Below are 26,128 nucleotides of genomic sequence, written 5' to 3' on the forward strand. Positions count from 1 at the left end.
TTTTTTCTTAGCTCTGTCTTCAGTCTTTTTTTTCCCCTAGACATTAGAGTGCTTCAGGACACAGCTGTGGACATGGATATTCAGGCTCTGTGCTCCTCAATGGATAATCTCGTTGTAAATGTACAAAAGATTCAAGATACTGTTGATCAGAAATCGATGCTAGAACCAAGAATTCCGATTCCTGATTTGTTTTTTGGTGACAGAACTAAGTTCCTGAGCTTCAGAAATAATTGTAAGCTATTTTTGGCCTTGAAACCTCATTCTTCTGGTAATCCTATTCAACAGGTTTTGATTATTATTTCTTTTTTGCGCGGCGACCCACAGGACTGGGCGTTTTCTCTTGCACCAGGAGATTCTGCATTGAGTAATGTTGATGCATTTTTCCAGGCGCTGGGATTGCTTTACGATGAGCCTAATTCAGTGGATCAGGCTGAGAAAAATCTGCTGGCTTTATGCCAGGGTCAGGATGATGTAGAAGTATATTGTCAGAAATTTAGGAAGTGGTCAGTACTCACTCTGTGGAATGAATCTGCACTAGCGGCTTTGTTCAGAAAGGGTCTCTCTGAAGCTCTTAAGGATGTAATGGTGGGATTTCCTATGCCTGCTGGTTTGAATGAGTCTATGTCCTTGGCCATTCAGATCGGTCGTCGCTTGCGCGAGCGTAAATCTGTGCACCATCTGGCGGTATTGTCTGAGAGTAAACCTGAGCCTATGCAGTGCGACAGGACTATGACTAAAGTAGAACGGCAAGAACACAGACGTCTGAACAGACTGTGTTTCTATTGTGGTGATTCTACTCATGCTATTTCTAATTGTCCTAAACGCACTAGGCGGTTCGATAGCTCTGCCGTTATTGGTACTGTACAGTCCAAATTCCTTTTGTCCATTACCTTAATGTGCTCTTTGTCATCGTATTCTGTCATGGCGTTTGTGGATTCAGGCGCTGCCCTGAATCTGATGGATTTGGATTATGCTAAACGTTGTGGATTTTTCTTGGAGCCTTTGCGGTGTCCTATTCCGTTGAGAGGAATTGATGCTACACCTTTTGGCCAAGAATAAGCCTCAGTACTGGGCCCAGCTGACCATGTGCATGGCTCCTGCACATCAGGAAGTTATTCGCTTTCTGGTACTGCATAATTTGCATGATGTGGTCGTGTTGGGGTTGCCATGGCTACAAACCCATAATCCAGTATTGGATTGGAACTCTATGTCGGTAACCAGCTGGGGTTGTCAGGGAGTACATGGTGATGTTCCATTTTTGTCTATTTCGTCATCCATTCCTTCTGACATCCCAGAGTTCTTGTCGGACTTTCAGGATGTATTTGAAGAGTCCAAGTCTGATGCCCTACCTCCGCATAGGAATTGTGATTGTGCTATCGATTTGATTCCTGGTAGTAAATTCCCTAAGGGTCGTTTATTTAATTTGTCCGTACCTGAACACACCGCTATGCGCAGTTATGTGAAGGAGTCCCTGGAGAAGGGACATATTCGCCCATCGTCGTCACCATTGGGAGCAGGGTTCTTTTTTGTAGCCAAGAAGGATGGTTCGCTAAGACCGTGTATTGATTACCGCCTTCTTAATAAGATCACTGTTAAGTTTCAGTATCCCTTGCCATTGATTTCTGACTTGTTTGCTCGGATTAAGGGGGCTAGTTGGTTTACTAAGATTGATCTTCGTGGTGCGTATAATCTGGTGAGAATCAGGCAGGGAGATGAATGGAAAACGGCATTTAATACGCCCGAGGGTCATTTTGAGTATCTGGTGATGCCGTTCGGACTTGCCAATGCTCCATCTGTTTTTCAGTCTTTTATGCATGACATTTTCCGTGAGTATCTGGATAAATTCTTGATTGTTTACTTGGATGACATTTTGATCTTCTCAGATGATTGGGAGTCTCATGTGAAGCAAGTCAGAATGGTTTTCCAGGTACTGCGTGCTAATTCCTTGTTCGTGAAGGGATCAAAGTGTCTCTTCGGTGTGCAGAAAGTTTCATTTTTGGGGTTCATCTTTTCCCCTTCTACTATCGAGATGGATCCGGTTAAGGTTCAGGCCATCCAGGATTGGACTCAGCCGACATCTCTGAAAAGTCTGCAGAAATTCCTGGGCTTTGCTAATTTTTATCGTCGCTTCATCTGTAATTTTTCTAGCATTGCCAGACCATTGACCGATTTGACCAAGAAGGATGCTGATTTGGTTAATTGGTCTTCTGCTGCCGTGGAAGCTTTTCAGGAGTTGAAGCGTCGTTTTTGCTGTGCCCCTGTGTTGTGTCAACCTGATGTTTCTCTTCCGTTCCAGGTCGAGGTTGATGCTTCTGAGATTGGTGCAGGGGCGGTTTTGTCACAGAGAGGTTCTGGTTGCTCAGTGTTCAAACCATGTGCTTTCTTTTCCAGGAAATTTTCTGCTGCTGAGCGTAATTATGATGTGGGCAACCGAGAGTTGCTGGCCATGAAGTGGGCATTCAAGGAGTGGCGTCATTGGCTTGAGGGTGCTAAGCATCGCGTGGTGGTTTTGACTGATCATCAGAACCTTACTTATCTTGAGTCTGCCAAGCGCTTGAATCCTAGACAGGCCCGTTGGTCGTTATTTTTTGCTCGTTTTGATTTTGTGATTTCATACCTTCCGGGCTCTAAAAATGTGAAGGCGGATGCTCTGTCTAGGAGTTTTGTGCCCGACTCTCCGGGGTTATCTGAGCCGGCGAGTATCCTCAAGGAAGGAGTCATTGTGTCTGCCATCTCCCCTGATTTGCGGAGAGTGTTGCAGAAATTTCAGGCTAATAAACCTGATCGTTGTCCGGCCGAGAAACTGTTCGTCCCTGATAGGTGGACTAGTAAAGTTATCTCTGAACTTCATTGTTCGGTGCTGGCCGGTCATCCAGGAATCTTTGGTACCAGGGAGTTGGTTGCTAGATCCTTCTGGTGGCCGTCTCTGTCACGGGATGTGCGTGCTTTTGTGCAGTCCTGTGGAATTTGTGCTAGGGCTAAGCCCTGCTGTTCACGTGCCAGTGGGTTGCTTTTGCCCTTGCCGGTCCCGAAGAGGCCTTGGACACATATTTCGATGGATTTCATTTCTGACCTTCCCGTTTCTCAAAAAATGTCGGTCATTTGGGTGGTCTGTGATCGCTTTTCTAAAATGGTCCATCTGGTGCCCTTGGTTAAATTGCCTTCCTCCTCTGATTTGGTGCCTTTGTTCTTCCAGCATGTGGTTCGTTTACATGGCATTCCTGAGAATATTGTTTCTGACAGAGGTTCCCAGTTTGTCTCGAGGTTCTGGCGAGCCTTTTGTGGTAGGATGGGCATTGACCTATCTTTCTCCTCGGCCTTCCATCCTCAGACTAATGGCCAGACCGAACGAACCAATCAGACCTTGGAAACATATCTGAGATGTTTTGTTTCCGCTGACCAGGATGATTGGGTGTCATTTTTGCCGTTGGCTGAGTTCGCCCTTAATAATCGGGCCAGCTCGGCTACCTTGGTCTCTCCATTTTTCTGCAATTCTGGGTTCCATCCTCGTTTCTCTTCAGGACAGGTTGAGTCTTCGGACTGTCCTGGTGTGGATTCTGTGGTGGACAGGTTGCAGCAGATCTGGACTCAGGTAGTGGACAATTTGACCTTGTCCCAGGAGAAGGCTCAGCTTTTCGCTAATCGCAGACGCCGTGTGGGACCCCGACTTCGTGTTGGGGATCTGGTTTGGTTATCTTCTCGTCATATTCCTATGAAGGTTTCCTCTCCTAAATTTAAACCTCGTTTTATTGGTCCGTATAGGATTTCTGAGATTCTCAATCCGGTGTCTTTTCGTCTGACCCTCCCAGACTCCTTTTCCATACATAATGTATTCCATAGGTCGTTGTTGAGGAGATACGTGGCACCTATGGTTCCATCTGTGGAGCCTCCTGCCCCTGTTTTGGTGGAGGGGGAATTGGAGTATATTGTGGAGAAGATTTTGGATTCTCGTGTCTCTAGACGGAAACTCCAGTATCTGGTCAAATGGAAGGGTTATGCTCAGGAAGATAATTCCTGGGTTTTTGCCTCTGATGTCCATGCCCCAGATCTTGTTCGTGCCTTTCATGTGGCTCATCCTGGTCGGCCTGGGGGTTCTGGTGAGGGTTCGGTGACCCCTCCTCAAGGGGGGGGTACTGTTGTGAATTCTGTGGCTGAGTTCACTTCTGTGGTCACAAGTGGTATTGCAGTCTCTGGGCTTCCTCCCTCAGGTGTTTTGGTGAGCTCGTTGGCTGCCTTGCTATTTAGCTCCACCTGAGTCTCTCTTCCTTGCTCCTTGTCAATGTTCCAGTGTTGGATCTGAGCTACTGCATCTTTCCTTGGGCCTGCTGCTCTGCTAGATAAGTGCTTCTAGTTTGTTTTCTGTTTTTTCTGTCCAGCTTGTTATTAACTTTTGCTGGAAGCTCTGAGAAGCAAAGGGGTGCACCGCCGTGCTGTTAGTTCGGCACGGTGGGTCTTTTTGCCCCTTTGCGTGGTTTTCGTTTTAGGGTTTTTGGTAGACTGCATAGTTCTCTTTGCTATCCTCGCTCTGTCTAGAATATCGGGCCTCACTTTGCTGAATCTATTTCATTCCTACGTTCGTCTTTTCATCTTGCTAACAGTTATTATATGTGGGGGGCTGCCTATTCCTTTGGGGTATTTCTCTGAGGTAAGTCAGGCTTGTATTTCTATCTTCAGGCTAGTCAGCTCCTCAGGCAGTGCCGAGTTGCATAGGTAGTGATAGGCGCAATCCACTGCTGCTTATAGTTGTGTGAGGATAGATCAGGTACTGCAGTCTACAGAGATTCCACGTCTCAGAGCTCGTCCTATTGCTTTTGGTTATTGCCAGATCTCTGTATGTGCGCTGATTACTGCACGCTGTGTTGCCTGATTGCCAGCCATAACACAGGACAACAGGATTGTAAATCACCTGTCCGCCTTTATACCAGGAGACACAGTGACAATTAGAGGGCCTGGGTCGTGATAGAGACCCTGTAAAAAGGCCTGCTTCACCTGTCACAAGGGTAGTGTCCTAACCTATATGGAGGACAGAGAGGAACTGTGAGAACCTTATCAGAAGACATAGGCAGTAAGGAACTACAACACCACCACGCTTTGGGGAAGGCTTTTACCTCTACCTGGTCAGAGAACTCTGGATTCGCTTCCAAGCCGGCTGGACCCTGCCTGTACCTGTTGCATGGTGCCCTGGACTGCAGTTACTTGAAGCCACAGTAAACCATGTAAAGAGACTGCAAACCTGTGTCCTCGTTCTTCACTGCACTTCTCACCATCTTCACGTATACACCGGGAGCCCTGGGGACTTCACCTGTGGGAAGTTATACCATCTAGTTGCCATAACATCACCCCAGAGGACCCCTTTAAGCAGCGTCGGTCCCTACTGACCGAATACCACAGGTGGCGTCACAAATAGATTTTATTAAACCCTTTAAAGATTTTCCCCTTTTAATTGGGCGTCTAGGGCAACGTACCGGGTCGCAGCAACCGTGACATCCCCTTTAAGTACCGGACCCGGTACCGAGTACCCCACGGCCCTGGCGGGCGTTCCATATCCATCTTCCCTCCTTACATGTCTAGCTCTGGGGCACGAATAGGTCATGGGGTGATGACGAGAATCAATCCGTCTATGCCTCTGTGAGGATGCTCTGAACACTCTTGGTATGTTGGGGTGATAGGGTGCTGTCAGATGGACTAGGGATACAATAGTAGTGGTGCAACCCCACACTGTGCTCTCGGTCTTTAGAGGAGAGAATTTAGTGACACAATTCCACTCTGTCGCCCTTAGTCACAAGTTTAATCTGCAAAAGTGAGATCACTAATTAAAAAAACAACAAACCTAAAGTAGAAACGTGGCTGAGTGCAGCCCCATATTTGCATTCTACTGACACTAAGTTAAAACTGATTAATTTCATGCCAGTTTGTGGGTATACACTGCTGGGGAAAAGCTAACTTTTTTTTTTACATATTGTCAGCCTCCTAGATGCAGCAGCACACACCCATGGTTTCCTGTGTCCCCCAAAGAAGAAAAAGAGAAATAAAATTTTCACTTTTAAGGTACCGTCACACTTAGCGACGCTGCAGCGATACCGACAACGATCCGGATCGCTGCAGCGTCGCTGTTTGGTCGCTGGAGAGCTGTCACACAGACCGCTCTCCAGCGACCAACGATCCCGAGGTCCCCAGTAACCAGGGTAAACATCGGGTAACTAAGCGCAGGGCCGCGCTTAGTAACCCGATGTTTACCCTGGTTACCATCGTAAAAAAACAAACAGTACATACTTACATTCAGCTGTCTGTCCCTTGCCGTCTGTTTGCTGCACTGACTGCTGGCCGCAAAGTGAAAGCAGAGCACAGCCACAGCGGTGAGTCACCGCTGTGTGACTCACCGCTGTGCTGTGCTTTCACTTTCACTTTGCGGCCAGCAGTCAGTGCAGCAAACAGACGGCAAGGGACAGACAGCTGAATGTAAGTATGTACTGTTTGTTTTTTTACGATGGTAACCAGGGTAAACATCGGGTTACTAAGCGCGGCCCTGCGCTTAGTTACCCGATGTTTACCCTGGTTACCAGTGAAGACATCGCTGAATCGGTTTCACACACACCGATTCAGCGATGTCTGCGGGGAGTCCAGCGACGAAATAAAGTTCTGGACTTTCTTCCCCGACCAGCGACAGCACAGCAGGGGCCTGATCGCTGCTGCCTGTCACACTGGACGATATCGCTAGCGAGGACGCTGCAACGTCACGGATCGCTAGCGATATCGTCTAGTGTGACGGTACCTTTACAGTATTGCTTGTTTGACAGGCTGGTTGTGAGCAGAGAGCAGCTTATCTCTTATCTCTCTTATCTTATCTATTAAACAGTCACGAGACATTACCTCTTCTATAGCATCCAAACGTTTGTGGACCTTCTGGTGTTCATTACACCATTCTCTCTCTCTGTATAAGGTACTTGCCGGGTCCGCATCTAAGGATTTGAAAGCAGCAAATTAGGACATAAGATATAGTGATATGAAATGGCAATTCAATCATAATACATAATGCATGCAAAGTGGGTTTTATAGAAAGTCAAAACCATTAGGCATAAACTAATTTGATAGGTAGGAAAAGAGTTTTGCAGTGGTCCCAACGGGTAAACAAGTACGGTACTTGGATTAACATTCTACTTTACCACCAGTATGTTTTATGTTTTCTTGGTTATTGAAAATGTTAGCTTCTAGAAGGTCTCATATCTACAAGATTATCATTTCGAATCTCTTACGATAGATTCACACAACTACAGTGGGGCAAAAAAGTATTTAGTCAGTCAGCAATAGTGCAAGTTCCACCACTTAAAAAGATGAGAGGCGTCTGTAATTTACATCATAGGTAGACCTCAACTATGGGAGACAAACTGAGAAAAAAAAATCCAGAGAATCACATTGTCTGTTTTTTTTATCATTTTTTTTGCATATTATGGTGGAAAATAAGTATTTGGTCAGAAACAAACAATCAAGATTTCTGGCTCTCACAGACCTGTAACTTCTTCTTTAAGAGTCTCCTCTTTCCTCCACTCATTACCTGTAGTAATGGAACCTGTTTAAACTTGTTATCAGTATAAAAAGACACCTGTGCACACCCTCAAACAGTCTGACTCCAAACTCCACTATGGTGAAGACCAAAGAGCTGTCAAAGGACACCAGAAACAAAATTGTAGCCCTGCACCAGGCTGGGAAGACTGAATCTGCAATAGCCATCCAGCTTGGAGTGAAGAAATCAACAGTGGGAACAATAATTAGAAAATGGAAGACATACAAGACCACTGATAATCTCCCTCGATCTGGGGCTCCACGCAAAATCCCACCCCGTGGGGTCAGAATGATCACAAGAACGGTGAGCAAAAATCCCAGAACCACGCGGGGGGACCTAGTGAATGAACTGCAGAGAGCTGGGACCAATGTAACAAGGCCTACCATAAGTAACACACTACGCCACCATGGACTCAGATCCTGCAGTGCCAGACGTGTCCCACTGCTTAAGCCAGTACATGTCCGGGCCTGTCTGAAGTTTGCTAGAGAGCATTTGGATGATCCAGAGGAGTTTTGGGAGAATGTCCTATGGTCTGATGAAACCAAACTGGAACTGTTTGGTAGAAACACAACTTGTCGTGTTTGGAGGAAAAAGAATACTGAGTTGCATCCATCAAACACCATACCTACTGTAAAGCATGGTGGTGGAAACATCATGCTTTGGGGCTGTTTCTCTGCAAAGGGGCCAGGACGACTGATCCGGGTACATGAAAGAATGAATGGGGCCATGTAGCGTGAGATTTTGAGTGCAAACCTCCTTCCATCAGCAAGGGCATTGAAGATGAGACGTGGCTGGGTCTTTCAACATGACAATGATCCAAAGCACACCGCCAGGGCAACGAAGGAGTGGCTTCGTAAGAAGCATTTCAAGGTCCTGGAGTGGCCTAGCCAGTCTCCAGATCTCAACCCTATAGAAAACCTTTGGAGGGAGTTGAAAGTCCGTGTTGCCAAGCGAAAAGCCAAAAACATCACTGCTCTAGAGGAGATCTGCATGGAGGAATGGGCCAACATACCAACAACAGTGTGTGGCAACCTTGTGAAGACTTACAGAAAACGTTTGACCTCTGTCATTGCCAACAAAGGATATATTACAAAGTATTGAGATGAAATTTTGTTTCTGACCAAATACTTATTTTCCACCATAATATGCAAATAAAATGTTAAAAAAAACAGACAATGTGATTTTCTGGATTTTTTTTTCTCAGTTTGTCTCCCATAGTTGAGGTCTATCTATGATGTAAATTACAGACGCCTCTCATCTTTTTAAGTGGTGGAACTTGCACTATTGCTGACTGACTAAATACTTTTTTGCCCCACTGTATATAAAAAAAACATTCAAAGTTTCATCCAGAAAGTGGCACTTTTTTTTTCCTCGCTATTCTGACTCCATAACTAGGCTGCTCTTGAGACAGCATTTCTATAGCTGTCTGTATTGAACGAGTACTCACAAAAAGAACTCTGTTAGATCGCATCAATTTGATTGCAGAGGCATGTGTGAAGATTCCAAAAAGTGTATATTATCTGGGTAATACGCACAATAGAAACAGCAGTAGAAGCAACAACTGCTGTAGGTAAAAAGACAATTCGGAACCAGGAATGATGGCTGACAAACACTAACTGGGGAAGAAGGGGGGTTTATATACATCACAGCATGGCTACAGAGAGAGAGACAGGACAAATTTCAAAAGTGAAACCTGATTGCATAGCAACAATACAATGATAATAAAATAATGTATGATTGTCAAATCGTGAGACATGACAGTCGCTATTAATCTTTACAAAACCATTTACAGTTTCTTATTTTACAGAATTGCAATACATCCATAAAAATCAGATGCTATACTGTGGCACACCCATAGACTTGAATGGATGAGTCTCACCTGCTTTACAGAGGAAAATTGTGTATGCTGAAATATTTTTCACACAGAGATATGGTTATTATAATCCCTATTGCCCCATTGAATAATACTGTTTTTTTTTAATAGATAGTGTGATAGAAATATGTATATCATGTAGATCTCACTTGCATGTATACTCCTCTATAATCATATATACTCATATAAACGCAAATATATCTATATACATTATAATCAATGGCTTAAAATGGCTGACATAAACTGATATAAGCCAGACAGACTGTTCGGTGTTTTCCAGGCAAAAAGCGAAACAACTCCAGATGTATTAAGTGCTGATCAGATGTCTCAACTTTGTCCTAGATGCAGAAAGATGCAGACAGCTAAAATGTAGTTGCTTAATCAGCATTCATATGTGCATTAATCACAATATTCCATATATATTTAGATAACCAATAACAGAGGAGCTAGACAATATGGTAATTAACTAACCACCCCTAACCACTCCTTTCTATATGCAATTATAAAACTATGTATGTCAGGCATGTAAAACTCAGGGTACCCCGAGGGCCACATGAGTAACAAGAGGTTGTTGCGAGGGCCGCACACAGCAGCTAATGTCACACACGTATGTTAACAGCAGTCAATGAAAACAAGATATGAAGTAGGAATATGTACCGTATTTTTCGGACCAAAAGACGCAATTTTTCCCCCCCAAAAAAGGGGGGAAAATGGGGGGTGCGTCTAATAGTCGCAATGCAGGCTTACCTAGGTGGCAGAGGTGCGGTGGCAGAGGTGCGGTTGCGGGGGTGTGGCGGCAGAGGAGGCGCAGTAAGCGGGGTCCCTTTCCCCGGTATGGTGATGCAGCAGGCCCGGTATGCAGCAGAGCCGGGTGAATCCTCTTGTTATCGGTGGTGGCGGCCATTTTCCGGAGGCCGCGCGTGCGCAGATGGAGCGCTCTGCTTCCCGGGGCTTCAGGAAAATGGCCGCTGCGATCTCCATCTGCGCACGCGCGGCCTCCCGCGGCCATTTTCCTGAAGCCCCGGGAGCAGAGCGCTTCATCTGCACACGGGCGGCCTCAGGAAGATGGCCGCGCCCACCGATAACAAGAGGATTCACCCGGCTCTGCTGCATACCGGGCCTGCTGCATCACCATACCGGGGAAAGGGACCCCGCTTCCTGCGCCTCCTCTGCTGCCACACCCCCGCCACCGCACCTCTGCCACCGGACCTCTGCCACCGCACCTCTGCCACCTAGGTAAGCCTGCATGGTATGCCAGGGACCCCTCTCATGCCATACCTCTCACTGCACCTCCTGATCCCAGCACCTCCTGATCCCAGCACCTCCTGATCCCAGCACCTCCTGATCCCAGCACCTCCTGATCCCAGCACCTCCTGATCCCAGCACCTCCTCATCCCAGCACCTTCTCATCCCAGCACCTTCTCATCCCAGCACCTCCTCATCCCAGCATCACCCCACCTTGCCTCCTGTGACCCTGCTCTGCCACCGCCATAAGATACTGTAAATTCGGACAATAAGACGGACCCCCATGTTATAAAAAAAATCTTTTTTTCTGCAATTTTCACCCCAAATTTGGGGTGCGTCTTATGGTCCGGTGCGTCTTATAGTCCGAAAAATACGGTAACAGCAACATATATTTGCAGTGCGCAACAGCAACTATTATATTCAACAAAAATACAGCAATTAAAAACTAAACATTTATTTGCTATCTTTTTTTTTAATCATTAGTGTTTTGTCCTGAGGCTTGACACCTCAGTCTGTGCACACTGCCAGGTACGTGCATAACGTACAAACCCCATCCCAGAAGGTACGTGCACACTGCCAGGTGCGTGCATAACGTACAAACCCCATCCCAGAAGGTACGTACACACTGCCAGGTGCGTGCATAACGTACAAACCCCATCCCAGAAGGTACGTACACACTGCCAGGTGCGTGCATAACGTACAAACCCCATCCCAGAAGGTACACTGCCAGGTGCGTGCATAACGTACAAACCCCATCCCAGAAGGTACGTGCACACTGCCAGGTGCGTGCATAACGTACAAACCCCATCCCAGAAGGTACGTACACACTGCCAGGTGCGTGCATAACGTACAAACCCCATCCCAGAAGGTACGTGCACACTGCCAGGTGCGTGCATAACGTATAAACCCCATCCCAGAAGGTACGTGCACACTGCCAGGTGCGTGCATAACGTACAAACCCCATCCCAGAAGGTACGTGCACACTGCCAGGTGCGTGCATAACGTACAAACCCCATCCCAGAAGGTACGTGCACACTGCCAGGTGCGTGCATAACGTACAAACCCCATCCCAGAAGGTACGTGCACACTGCCAGGTGCGTGCATAACGTACAAACCCCATCCCAGAAGGTACGTACACACTGCCAGGTGCGTGCATAACGTACAAACCCCATCCCAGAAGGTACGTGCACACTGCCAGGTGCGTGCATAACGTACAAACCCCATCCCAGAAGGTACGTACACACTGCCAGGTGCGTGCATAACGTACAAACCCCATCCCAGAAGGTACGTACACACTGCCAGGTGCGTGCATAACGTACAAACCCCATCCCAGAAGGTACGTACACACTGCCAGGTGCGTGCATAACGTACAAACAAAAAAAAACACCAGAAAAAGATATGCACAAACTGGGATCAACCATATATACTAGATTTTATTTTAACAAGTCTTTACAACAAAAGGCAATAAGCAAAACACACAATTAAAAACATTTAAAACCAGAACAGACCAACCCTCCTCCTCCAGGATTAAAGTAATGTAGATAAGTATACAGATGTTACATAGGGCATGAGATCAAAAAAACAGATACATATAATCCAAAATTTGGTCACATAAGAGATCAACAATGCCCCATAAGAGAGTCCATCCAGACCCCTACTTATAGCAATTATATAGATAAACTTGAACCTGAAGACCCACCTCTTCAGACAAGCCTACAACCTGCAGCTACCACCGATCGACCAAACCGCTGCATGACCATCTCTACCCTCACCTACTGTATTCTCACCCATCCCTTGTAGATTGTGAGCCCTCGCGGGCAGGGTCCTCATTCCTCCTGTACCAGTTATGACTTGTATTGCTTAAGATTATTGTACTTGTTTTCATTATGTATACCCCTCCTCACATGTAAAGCGCCATGGAATAAATGGCGCTATAACAATAAATAATAATAATAATAATAATAATAATAATAAACTCTCTAACCCCTAATAAAGCAGCAGTAATGCGAAAACAGAGCACCAAATATACACCCAACCAATATGGTGTTGCACCCTATACCCGCACACCTGCTACACACCCAAACCTGGACAACCAATCTCATACATCACCTAGTCTGGAAAAGATCCAGATCAATGCAGGAATAGTCCCTAGGTGACAAAGGTACTGGACAAACAGGAAAAGGGTAATCAGAAAACCCGGTACGCGAAATAAATGTGTCCCTAAGAAGGGCTGAATGTAGCGAGGGGGTAGCTGACAGGGAGAGAAAATCCAGGAGGAGGATGACGGCCCCACGCGTTCCGACGGTACTAAGGCGTCTTCGTCAGGGGAAGGTGGTAAAGAATATGTCCCACATACGCCTTTTAAATGTGCAACATTGTAAAAGATAGGTTTCACCTGTGAGGCTGCGGCGGCGTGTATCCTCAGATGCCGGCGTGTAAAGGGCGAACACTTCCGGTCATGCGTACATAGTCCCAGAGTTTTAGCATTGCTAAGCGGTCCGAAGAACTACGCAGGCGCTACGGTCTCCAAGGAGACACTCAACAACAAGGAGGGGTAGATGCGCAGGCGCCAAGATAGTAGAACACAAAGGCAACTCAGACATGCGCGCTGCCTGTTCCGCTTTCCATTCCTTAATGAGAATGAATCACAATTAAGTGAGACCCCGTACGGGTCTCGTACAAATCTGGGAATAAGCCAGATAATAGGCGGCGCAGACTATCTAAGTGCTATCCAATGAGATACACATTGGTTTAAATAGTTAGCCAATTACCTCCCCATAAACATAATACTATTGGACAGATGGACATGACAGAGTCCACGATGTAAGATATAGTTGCCAGCGCAGGCATATTTAAATACCAAGGAGATAATGACCACACAGTGTGCACACTGTATCAGTCGGTCAAGTGCCAAAATCTGGACAAAGCCATGTCCAAACACCGGCACATAACCTCCTGAACATTAAAGTGACGCTACGCGCCATTCCTGGGGGATACACTATTATGAAATATCAGTCATGTAGCACCCCACATACACATGAAAACTGGAAATTTACAGGATTCATGTTATAATACAGCAAACCCTGCGCAAATGTCGTTATGTCGGAAAGTGAAATTTAGACACTGCACAATAGATGTTGGGATTATCCATGGTAATACCGATAATGTCGAGGCCAAAAATGGAACACATCCGTAGTGGATGAAAAAATGCATGACTGAAAAGGATAACAAAAAAAAAAAAAAAAAAAAAAAAGGAAAAAATGCTAGAGAAAGGTAATTACCTAAATCTGCTTATAGAAGCCAGTAAATAACAGTTCCTCATTCATCCCCCCTGGGGCCCGACTATTCAAGTTATAAATCCACTTGGACTCCCTCCTCAGGAGGTCTAATGTAATGTTACCACCTCTTACATCAGGCCTAAATCCTTCCAGGCCCATAACCCTAAGGCTACTTGCAGAACCACCATGTTCCTGTAGAAAGTGGCCTGCTACTGACGATAGTTTTTTCCCCTTTCCTAGATCTTTCTTGGCCATATTGATGTTATATTTTTTTTTTTTTTTTTTTTTGTTATCCTTTTCAGTCATGCGTTTTTTCATCCACTACGGATGTGTTCCATTTTTGGCCTCGACATTATCGGTATTACCATGGATAATCCCAACATCTATTGTGCAGTGTCTAAATTTCACTTTCCGACATAACGACATTTGCGCAGGGTTTGCTGTATTATAACATGAATCCTGTAAATTTCCAGTTTTCATGTGTATGTGGGGTGCTACATGACTGATATTTCATAATAGTGTATCCCCCAGGAATGGCGCGTAGCGTCACTTTAATGTTCAGGAGGTTATGTGCCGGTGTTTGGACATGGCTTTGTCCAGATTTTGGCACTTGACCGACTGATACAGTGTGCACACTGTGTGGTCATTATCTCCTTGGTATTTAAATATGCCTGCGCTGGCAACTATATCTTACATCGTGGACTCTGTCATGTCCATCTGTCCAATAGTATTATGTTTATGGGGAGGTAATTGGCTAACTATTTAAACCAATGTGTATCTCATTGGATAGCACTTAGATAGTCTGCGCCGCCTATTATCTGGCTTATTCCCAGATTTGTACGAGACCCGTACGGGGTCTCACTTAATTGTGATTCATTCTCATTAAGGAATGGAAAGCGGAACAGGCAGCGCGCATGTCTGAGTTGCCTTTGTGTTCTACTATCTTGGCGCCTGCGCATCTACCCCTCCTTGTTGTTGAGTGTCTCCTTGGAGACCGTAGCGCCTGCGTAGTTCTTCGGACCGCTTAGCAATGCTAAAACTCTGGGACTATGTACGCATGACCGGAAGTGTTCGCCCTTTACACGCCGGCATCTGAGGATACACGCCGCCGCAGCCTCACAGGTGAAACCTATCTTTTACAATGTTGCACATTTAAAAGGCGTATGTGGGACATATTCTTTACCACCTTCCCCTGACGAAGACGCCTTAGTAGCGTCGGAACGCGTGGGGCCATCATCCTCCTCCTGGATTTTCTCTCCCTGTCAGCTACCCCCTCGCTACATTCAGCCCTTCTTAGGGACACATTTATTTCGCGTACCGGGTTTTCTGATTACCCTTTTCCTGTTTGTCCAGTACCTTTGTCACCTAGGGACTATTCCTGCATTGATCTGGATCTTTTCCAGACTAGGTGATGTATGAGATTGGTTGTCCAGGTTTGGGTGTGTAGCAGGTGTGCGGGTATAGGGTGCAACACCATATTGGTTGGGTGTATATTTGGTGCTCTGTTTTCGCATTACTGCTGCTTTATTAGGGGTTAGAGAGTTTATCTATATAATTGCTATAAGTAGGGGTCTGGATGGACTCTCTTATGGGGCATTGTTGATCTCTTATGTGACCAAATTTTGGATTATATGTATCTGTTTTTTTGATCTCATGCCCTATGTAACATCTGTATACTTATCTACATTACTTTAATCCTGGAGGAGGAGGGTTGGTCTGTTCTGGTTTTAAATGTTTTTAATTGTGTGTTTTGCTTATTGCCTTTTGTTGTAAAGACTTGTTAAAATAAAATCTAGTATATATGGTTGATCCCAGTTTGTGCATATCTTTTTCTGGTGTTTTTTTTTGTACATTGTCCATATGCACGTGGCTGATCGCCGTTATATTTTGTGCGGTGCCTGCCTACTTCTGTTGCTTATATAGATTGTTGTTTTCCTGGTGCACTGGTTGTACCAGGCTTTCTTGGCGGTGGCACGCCATCTATTACTATTATGGATTTGGAGGCCCGTGAGGCTGCGTGGCAAGATCAGGTCTCGGGGGTGTTTGGTGTTGGGGGTGACACTGTGGTTGCCGCGGTGGAACGTGATGCAGGCTTTTCCAAATTATGCAGTGACATTATGTACCTGCATAAATCATTGACAAAAGTTTGGTGGAATACTAAGAGTTTGGAAGAATATAAGAGGCTGGGACTTATTCCCAGGGGGCTGCGGGTACAAATCTTCCCAGCTTGGGAAGTTGACCCTACATTTAAGGCTACGTGGGAGAATGGCCTGTCCAGGTGTTCAACAATTTTGATTGATATGCTGCTGGAACATGATTATGCTCTTTTGTCCAAACTTAAAGAGGATATCAAATCAAAGGAAGGGAAGCTTCAAGCTTTTGATCTACAGGGACAGGTTACTCCCTTCAGACAGCGATTAAAGACATCTATTGATACCTTTGAAAAAGAGGTCATTAGGGGCAAGAAACACAAGTTCCAGCGGGACAAACTGGACTTTGACAGCTTAAGGGCCTATAGATGGTCACACCGTGGTAACGGTAGGAGAAGCATGCCAACGTCACAAGGAGATGAAACACAAGCTGAACAAATTGAACCTGTCTCCAGTGATTTTTTATCAACGGATACGAGCGACCAAGAAGGCGGTGCAGGAGGGGGAGGCGCAAACGCCATCAATCTAAGATCCAGGGGCGGACCCCTCCAGGACTGGACGTTGGGTCGCAAGAGGACCACGAGGAGGAACCACAGGAAAATCTAACACATAATGCCCCAGGGGGGGATGGATCTGGTAAGTTACAGATTGTGAACTTATCATCATACTCCTTGTCGGCGGGTGAGGTTTCTTTGCTCTCCAAAGGGCTGTCTTTCTCCCCTACCAATCAGCTCAACAAATTTGAATTGACTAAAGATCTATACCTTTTTTGTAGGCAGCTCACGTTTAAATTATTGTACCATAAACCATCTGTAATTGATACCATGCCAGAGGAGGACAGACGGGTGTTCCGGGATCTTTTAGAGCTCCTAGATGAGAACGAAGGAAATAGCGGTAAGTCGGGTAGATTTACAGGACGTATTCCGTCCCAAGCCTCTCCATCTTTTTCACTCTTTCCGGTCGTACAGATATTCTTTGAGACCGTGAGTAGAGACATTGCCAACTTAAAAATTAACAATAAGGGTTTGGGTAACCTGACTAGGGAGGAGGCCCGCTGTTTGAAGCATCTCAAAAAACAGGACTCCTTTGTGATCAAAGAGGCCGACAAGGGGGGCAACATTGTCCTCTGGCCTAAGGATCTATATGTGGTTGAAGCTAAGAGACAGCTGCTCAATACCTCTCATTACCAGGTTTTGCCTTCGGACCCTATGGATGTCTATAAGAAACACCTTGATGGATTGATCCGGACTGCCCTTGGCCTGGGGATTATTAACAAAAGGGAAAGAGACTTCTTGACCATTGAAACACCTAGGATCCCTACGTTTTATATGCTACCAAAGGTGCATAAGAGCTTGGATAACCCCCCAGGTAGGCCAATAATATCGGGGATTGGGGGATTATTTGAGAGGCCGTGTGTGTATCTGGACTATTTTCTACAGCCCCTGGTATTCTCTTTAGGGTCCTATATACGGGACTCTATGCATCTGATTGAGAGAATTGGCAAACTTGAGGTGCCAAGGGATACCTTGATTATTACACTCGATGTGGAGTCTCTCTACACGAGTATTGACCACAAATTGGGACTTGATGCAATCACCTACTTTTTGGACAAAAAATCAAGTAGGGATAGGGACCATGATTGCTTTATCCTTGATCTGTTAAAAATGGTTCTAGAAAAGAATTACTTCATATTTGATCGCACTTTCTATAGACAGGCATCTGGCACTGCTATGGGTGCCAGATGCGCACCCTCGTATGCTAACTTGTACATGGGGTGGTGGGAGGAGACCCATGTATATCAGTTACATATGTTCCAAAGATGTGTGCTGGAGTGGCACAGGTTTATCGATGATGTTCTACTGTTTTGGACAGGAACCTTGGATGAGTGTAACAACTTCATTGATTCTCTCAACAGGAATCCCTGGAATATTAGACTGACATCAAAAGTGTCTTCCACGAGGGTTGATTTCCTGGATCTCAATATAATCTTGAGAGACAACCATATTGTCACGAGTCTCCATAGGAAGGAAACGGCGACTAATAGTCTACTTCATTATAAGAGTGCGCATCCGGTCCACCTTCGGAACAGCATACCCAAGGGGCAATTCCTAAGGGTTAAGAGGAATTGCTCTGCCAAGGAGGACTTTTTGGCAGAATCCAGAAAACTCACAGAAAGATTTCGGGACAGGGGGTACCCACACAGAGTGGTTGCACAGGCATTCCAGCATTCCCAACGATGTGTACGTGAGGACATCCTTAAACCGAGAGAGAAAAAGACTGCACAGACTATCAACTTGATTACAGTATACCACAATCAGTGGAGGGATGTTCATGAGATTTTGAAGAAAAACTGGAACATTTTATTGACAGAACCCAAACTTCACCCCTGGCTTGCCCCCACTCCGAGGATGGTGGCCAGGAGGTCACGTAATCTAAAGGATGATTTAGTATCGAGTCATTTTAAACGGGCCACTATTAAAAGCGGTACATGTGGCCAGATATTTGGGTCCTACCCATGTGGAGGGTGTAGCATCTGTGGTCTGATGATCTCTGATACGGGCCTAACCCTACCACATATTCCCAAGAGAATTGAGCCTGCAGCATATTTTAATTGTCGCACCAGATATTTGGTGTATGCCTTGGTATGTGGTTGTCCCAAATAGTATGTGGGTTACACTACACAGGAGCTGAGGCGTCGGGTGCAACAGCACCTCTCTAACATCAATATGGCCAAGAAAGATCTAGGAAAGGGGAAAAAACTATCGTCAGTAGCAGGCCACTTTCTACAGGAACATGGTGGTTCTGCAAGTAGCCTTAGGGTTATGGGCCTGGAAGGAGTTAGGCCTGATGTAAGAGGTGGTAACATTACATTAGACCTCCTGAGGAGGGAGTCCAAGTGGATTTATAACTTGAATAGTCGGGCCCCAGGGGGGATGAATGAGGAACTGTTATTTACTGGCTTCTATAAGCAGATTTAGGTAATTACCTTTCTCTAGCATTTTTTCCTTTTTTTTTTTTTTTTTTTTTGTTATCCTTTTCAGTCATGCGTTTTTTCATCCACTACGGATGTGTTCCATTTTTGGCCTCGACATTATCGGTATTACCATGGATAATCCCAACATCTATTGTGCAGTGTCTAAATTTCACTTTCCGACATAACGACATTTGCGCAGGGTTTGCTGTATTATAACATGAATCCTGTAAATTTCCAGTTTTCATGTGTATGTGGGGTGCTACATGACTGATATTTCATAATAGTGTATCCCCCAGGAATGGCGCGTAGCGTCACTTTAATGTTCAGGAGGTTATGTGCCGGTGTTTGGACATGGCTTTGTCCAGATTTTGGCACTTGACCGACTGATACAGTGTGCACACTGTGTGGTCATTATCTCCTTGGTATTTAAATATGCCTGCGCTGGCAACTATATCTTACATCGTGGACTCTGTCATGTCCATCTGTCCAATAGTATTATGTTTATGGGGAGGTAATTGGCTAACTATTTAAACCAATGTGTATCTCATTGGATAGCACTTAGATAGTCTGCGCCGCCTATTATCTGGCTTATTCCCAGATTTGTACGAGACCCGTACGGGGTCTCACTTAATTGTGATTCATTCTCATTAAGGAATGGAAAGCGGAACAGGCAGCGCGCATGTCTGAGTTGCCTTTGTGTTCTACTATCTTGGCGCCTGCGCATCTACCCCTCCTTGTTGTTGAGTGTCTCCTTGGAGACCGTAGCGCCTGCGTAGTTCTTCGGACCGCTTAGCAATGCTAAAACTCTGGGACTATGTACGCATGACCGGAAGTGTTCGCCCTTTACACGCCGGCATCTGAGGATACACGCCGCCGCAGCCTCACAGGTGAAACCTATCTTTTACAATGTTGCACATTTAAAAGGCGTATGTGGGACATATTCTTTACCACCTTCCCCTGACGAAGACGCCTTAGTAGCGTCGGAACGCGTGGGGCCGTCATCCTCCTCCTGGATTTTCTCTCCCTGTCAGCTACCCCCTCGCTACATTCAGCCCTTCTTAGGGACACATTTATTTCGCGTACCGGGTTTTCTGATTACCCTTTTCCTGTTTGTCCAGTACCTTTGTCACCTAGGGACTATTCCTGCATTGATCTGGATCTTTTCCAGACTAGGTGATGTATGAGATTGGTTGTCCAGGTTTGGGTGTGTAGCAGGTGTGCGGGTATAGGGTGCAACACCATATTGGTTGGGTGTATATTTGGTGCTCTGTTTTCGCATTACTGCTGCTTTATTAGGGGTTAGAGAGTTTATCTATATAATTGCTATAAGTAGGGGTCTGGATGGACTCTCTTATGGGGCATTGTTGATCTCTTATGTGACCAAATTTTGGATTATATGTATCTGTTTTTTTGATCTCATGCCCTATGTAACATCTGTATACTTATCTACATTACTTTAATCCTGGAGGAGGAGGGTTGGTCTGTTCTGGTTTTAAATGTTTTTAATTGTGTGTTTTGCTTATTGCCTTTTGTTGTAAAGACTTGTTAAAATAAAATCTAGTATATATGGTTGATCCCAGTTTGTGCATATCTTTTTCTGGTGTTTTTTTTTTGTACATTGTCCATATGCACGTGGCTGATCGCCGTTATATTTTGTGCGGTGCCTGCCTACTTCTGTTGCTTACATAACGTACAAACCCCATCCCAGAAGGTACGTGCACACTGCCAGGTGCGTGCATAACGTACAAACCCCATCCCAGAAGGTACGTGCACACTGCCAGGTGCGTGCATAACGTACAAACCCCATCCCAGAAGGTACGTGCACACTGCCAGGTGCGTGCATAACGTACAAACCCCATCCCAGAAGGTACGTACACACTGCCAGGTGCGTGCATAACGTACAAACCCCATCCTAGAAGGTACGTGCACACTGCCAGGTGCGTGCATAATGTACAAACCCCATCCCAGAAGGTACGTACACACTGCCAGGTGCGTGCATAACGTACAAACCCCATCCCAGAAGGTACGTACACACTGCCAGGTGCGTGCATAACGTACAAACCCCATCCTAGAAGGTACGTGCCCACTGCCAGGTGCGTGCATAACGTACAAACCCCATCCCAGAAGGTACGTACACACTGCCAGGTGCGTGCATAACGTACAAACCCCATCCTTGAAGGTACGTGCACACTGCCAGATGCGTGCATAACGTACAAAACCCATCCCAGAAGGTCCGTGCATGATGTGTACAGGAGGAGGGCCACTCACTTACTTCTTTGCCTGTGCGGCAGTGGGTCCCTTCTTCCTCGGTCACAGTATCCCAGTCACTCTCAGCCTTCCTGACTTAGGACAGAGATCAGCAGCCACGCGAGCCGCAGATGTACAAAACGCGCGATCAGCACTTCCGGCTCTTCATTCATTGGCCGATATCCCTGCATATGACCTGCTTACGTCACACTTTGTGTTTACAAAGTTTGAGACTTTTGTGCGGGCCGCAGATATGCCTGTAAAGGGCCGCATGCGGCCCGCGGGACGCGTGTTTGACATGCCTGATGTATGTACAATAAATGATCAGTATTGATGGAATGTTATTGTCACAATGTTGTGCAGTCTCATTCTTGAGCGCTCAAAATACTCAGTCTTATTGGGAACGGCCGCAGCACACATGGGATAGATTTACCCAACCCAAATTTCCATAACAACAGCACTCGTACCGAAAATACAGTCATGTGCACGAGCCCTTACTGAGAGCAGTCTTACAGAACATGAATAATCGTTTCTTACATCTGTTCACATTTTCTGCCATTGACAAATCCTATGATAGCATTTTACATAGTTTTACAGCTGTAAATATAATACAATATAAATTGTCAATGAAATGCCTTGGCCTGTCATTGAACAATAAACCTTGCTGGTATTGAACAGTAAACCTCTCTGACAAAACCTCCGGTCCCATTCCAGGACTTACCCTGCTGGACTGTCCTTCCTGATCCAGTCCTCAGTACACTGGAAATAGTCAGAAATGCCCTTTCAGCCAATCACTGGCATAGGCCAGTCATCAGAGTGATCAGTGATTGGCTGAGGAGCTATTTCTGCTGTGTAGAAGATGGGACTAAGAAGTACAGAGTGCTATCGTAGGGTTCATCATTATAAGTACATTCCAATCATGTTAAACTGCTACAGTGTAATATTATCTAAAACATACTGTTAAATATAATTTTATGCTAAATGTGTTGTATGGAACATTTAATGGAAAAGACTAACAATATACTCATTGCTAAGATTCAGCTGTTTCCACACTCCTCATGTTGTTCCGGTCCATAGGAAATTTGCATTCAGCTGAACAAGTGCAAATCAATTTCAATTCCACTTCTTTCAATTAAGACTATTGTAAAAAGCAGAAGAGAAAGTGGATGGCTATACTTGGCGGTATAAGGTGCAAATGGTCCGCCGACAAAGGACTTAGTTCCCAAACGCACATCGGGGTGTGCGCTGTGCTTGGACCTGCAGACCTTAAAGTTACATGCCCCCTCTATTCATCCTGAGCTGTCTTTCATTTGCACCTTATTGGCTTATGCCCCCTTATTTTTCTTGAGCTACTTCTCAGTGCACCTTATAGGTATATGCCCCCTCCGGAGCTGCTCTTCATTGTACATATAGGGTACTAGATGGTGGCCCGATTCTAACCAGCCACATAGTATATAGCACAGCCCATGTAACACAGACAGCCATGTAGTATATAGCACAGCCACGTAGTATATAGCATAGCCATGTAGTATATAGCACAGCCATGTAGTATATAACACAGCCATGTAGTATATAACACAGCCATGTAGTATATAGCACAGCCACGTAGTATATAGCACAGCCATGTAGTATATAGCACAGCCATGTAGTATATAGCACAGCCACATAGTATATAGCACAGCCATGTAGTATATAACACAGCCATGTAGTATATAGCACAGCCATGTAGTATATAACACAGCCCACGTAGTATATAGCACACCCACGTAGTACGTAGCACAGCCACATAGTATATAGCACAGCCCACGTAATATATATCAGCCACGTAGTATATAGCACAGCGACGTAGTATATAACACAGCCCACATAATATATAGCAGCCACGTAGTATATAACACAGCCATGTAGTATATAGGAGCCACGTGGTATATAGCACAGCCACGTAGTATATAACACAGCCCACGCAGTATATAGCACAGCCCATGCAGTATATAACACAGCCCACGTAACACAAGCAGCCACGTAGTATATAGCACAGCCACATAATATATAGCATAGCCACGTAGTATATAGCAGCCACTTAGTATATAGCACTGCCCACGTAGTATATAGACAATATAGATAATTGGTCTGCACACTTTTTTTTGGAAAAGTAGATGGGTGGTGCTGGTATAGTGGACCAAGGTCCCAAATGCTAGTAACTCAGAAATATACCGCACTCACAAGTGGAATATCATGCAATGTATGAACAATTTATTGTGTACATCAACAACTTAGCATCACTGTACAAAAAGCGGTTATAAAGCGTTATGAACAAATGACGTTTCGGACCCTCCGGGTCCTTAATCATATATCGCTGTGGAAAGAAAAAAGAAAACATACCATCTCTTTACATATATACAAATTACAGATAATAACATATTCATGGTATCATGTACACAACAGGTAAATGAACCCCAAAACAATAGCCCCAAAGTCCAAAACCTAAAGTAAGGAAATAACACCAATTCAAAAACGTGTCTGCATATAACACCCAAAACCACACATGAGTGAGGAGAGAGCAACAAGGTTACCTTTGGTAAAGTGATGAGTGGTATACGAACACACCCAAAGGGAAGGAATCAATGTACTCAGTTCGTTTGCTGTAGGGAATAGTATGTGGATTAGAGAAGGCTTTACAAATGAGTCAGGAGAAAAAAAAAAAAAAAAAAGGAGATAATCTATTACCTAGAAAAGCGGTTTGCAGCGTTTGTATGGGGAATGTTTCATATTTCTAACTCTGCAGGTTCAGCTTATGTGTCATAAGCTGAACCTGCAGAGTTAGAAATATGTAATGTGACCAGGACTAGTAACCGTCACAAAGTTGTACGCCCATGTGAGTGCATAGCAAGGGTATTACCTTAAGTGACTGCCAGGAAAAGCGGGTCTCAGCAGGGAAATAGACTGGCATATATGAATCTGACTGTCTCAGTGGTCACTAACTATCTCCTCTTTTTAATTTCCAGACACGCTGACTTTGATCCTCCATTGGTGAGTCCGTGTTCTACAAAATCAAGATTTTGATCTACATGCACTACTGGTTACAATGTTTCCATTTTATTTTTCATTATTTATTTTTTAATTTTTATTTTTTATTTCTTATTTTTAATTTTTAATTTTTTGTTTAATTTTGTTATCTTTTATTTTTCCCTTTGCATTATTTTTTCATTTATTCATGCTTTCATTTTTTCATTTTTCATACATTTTATCATATAATATTCTTTGTTCATTCATTCATTATTGTTTATTATCTTTTATTTTTTATTTTTATTATTTATTTTTTGTTTTCATTCATTCCTTCATCTCATTCATTTTTTTCTTTCATCTTTTCATACTAAAATTTTTTTTTCAAACTATTATTTTTCATTATTATTTTTTTAATATATTTTATATATATTTTATCACTTCATTTTCCTTATGTGCATTTATTTATTTACGTCAATTCACCCATTTACCGTATTTATTTATTTTATTTTTTTCTTTTACGTTTTTTTGCGTTATAATTTTGTTTGGTTCATTATAAGACGCAATATTGACTTCCCGATCTTTCTTTTATTTCATTTAATATATTTAGTGTCAGACTAGGATCTCCATTTAAACACTATGGTATTCCCATCTCCTTCCTGGGTAGTTATGCCCAGCAGGTATTAACAAATACAATTACATTGGCCCATACCAACCAGACCTGGGCTACGCTTGATAGGGAGGCTCATTATCTCTTACTTTACTACATCTCTGTCCCTAGAAGCGGACATTCAGGGAGGGCTACAGTGACACCGCTTGACAGACCCACACATGCGCGTTAGAAGGCATGCACGCTTCATTACAGCATCTCCACAGCGGCTAGATCATAGAGGCTTTCCGCGCCTGCGCTTCCTCCTTTACCAGCGATATGTGGTGGGGCGTCCCAAGGAATGTTTCACAATTGTTGCTCTATGGCAGGATCCATTATCATCTTGAAAAATAATTTCATCATCCCCAAACATCCTTTCAATTGATGGGATAAGAAAAGTGTCCAAAATATCAACATAAACTTGTGCATTTATTGAAAATGTAATGACAGCCATCTCCCCAGTGCCTTTACCTGACATGCAGCCCCATATCATCAATGACTGTGGAAATTTGCATGTTCTCTTCAGGCAGACATTTTTATAAATCTCATTGGAACGGCACCAAACAAAAGTTCCAGCATCATCACCTTGCCCAATGCAGATTTGTGATTTATCACTAAATAACTTTCATCCAGTCATCTACAGTCCACGATTGCTTTTGCTTAGCCCATGGTAGCCTTGTTTTTTTCTGCTTAGGTGTTAATGATGGCTTTTGTTTAGCTTTTCTGTATGTAAATTCCATTTCCTTTAGGCGGTTTCTTACAGTTCGGTCTCAGACATTGTCTCCAGTTTCCACCCGTTCGTTCCTCATTTGTTTTGTTGTGCATTTCCTGTTTTGGAGATATATTGCTTTAAGTTTCTGGCCTTGATGCTTTGATGTGTTCCTTGGTTTACCAGTATGTTTGCCTTTAACGACCTTCCCATGTTGTTTGTATTTGGTCCAGATTTTAGACACAGCTGACTGTGAACAACCAACATCTTTTGCAACATTGCGTGATGATTTACCCTCTTTTAAGAGTTTGATAATCCTCTCCTTTGTTTCAATTGACATCTCTCGTGTTGGAGCCATGATTCATGTCAGTCCACTTGGTGCAACAGCTCTCCAAGGTGTGATCACTCCTTTTTAGATGCTAACGAGCAGATCTAATTT

General features: G+C 44.5%; 1 protein-coding gene across 1 annotated transcript in view; it reads right to left on the reverse strand.

Annotated features, from left to right (window-relative positions):
* The window catches only part of PLAC9 (placenta associated 9), a 153,688-nt gene that overhangs the window by 37,466 nt on the left and 90,094 nt on the right, over window positions 1-26,128 (reverse strand). Inside the window, exon 2 of the mRNA XM_069753100.1 lies at window positions 6,871-6,959. Within this exon, the coding sequence (XP_069609201.1) occupies window positions 6,871-6,959 (89 nt within the window). The remainder of the gene's footprint in view (window positions 1-6,870; window positions 6,960-26,128) is intronic.

This window comes from Ranitomeya imitator, chromosome 2, assembly GCF_032444005.1.
Source record: "Ranitomeya imitator isolate aRanImi1 chromosome 2, aRanImi1.pri, whole genome shotgun sequence".
Lineage (NCBI taxonomy): Eukaryota > Metazoa > Chordata > Amphibia > Anura > Dendrobatidae > Ranitomeya > Ranitomeya imitator.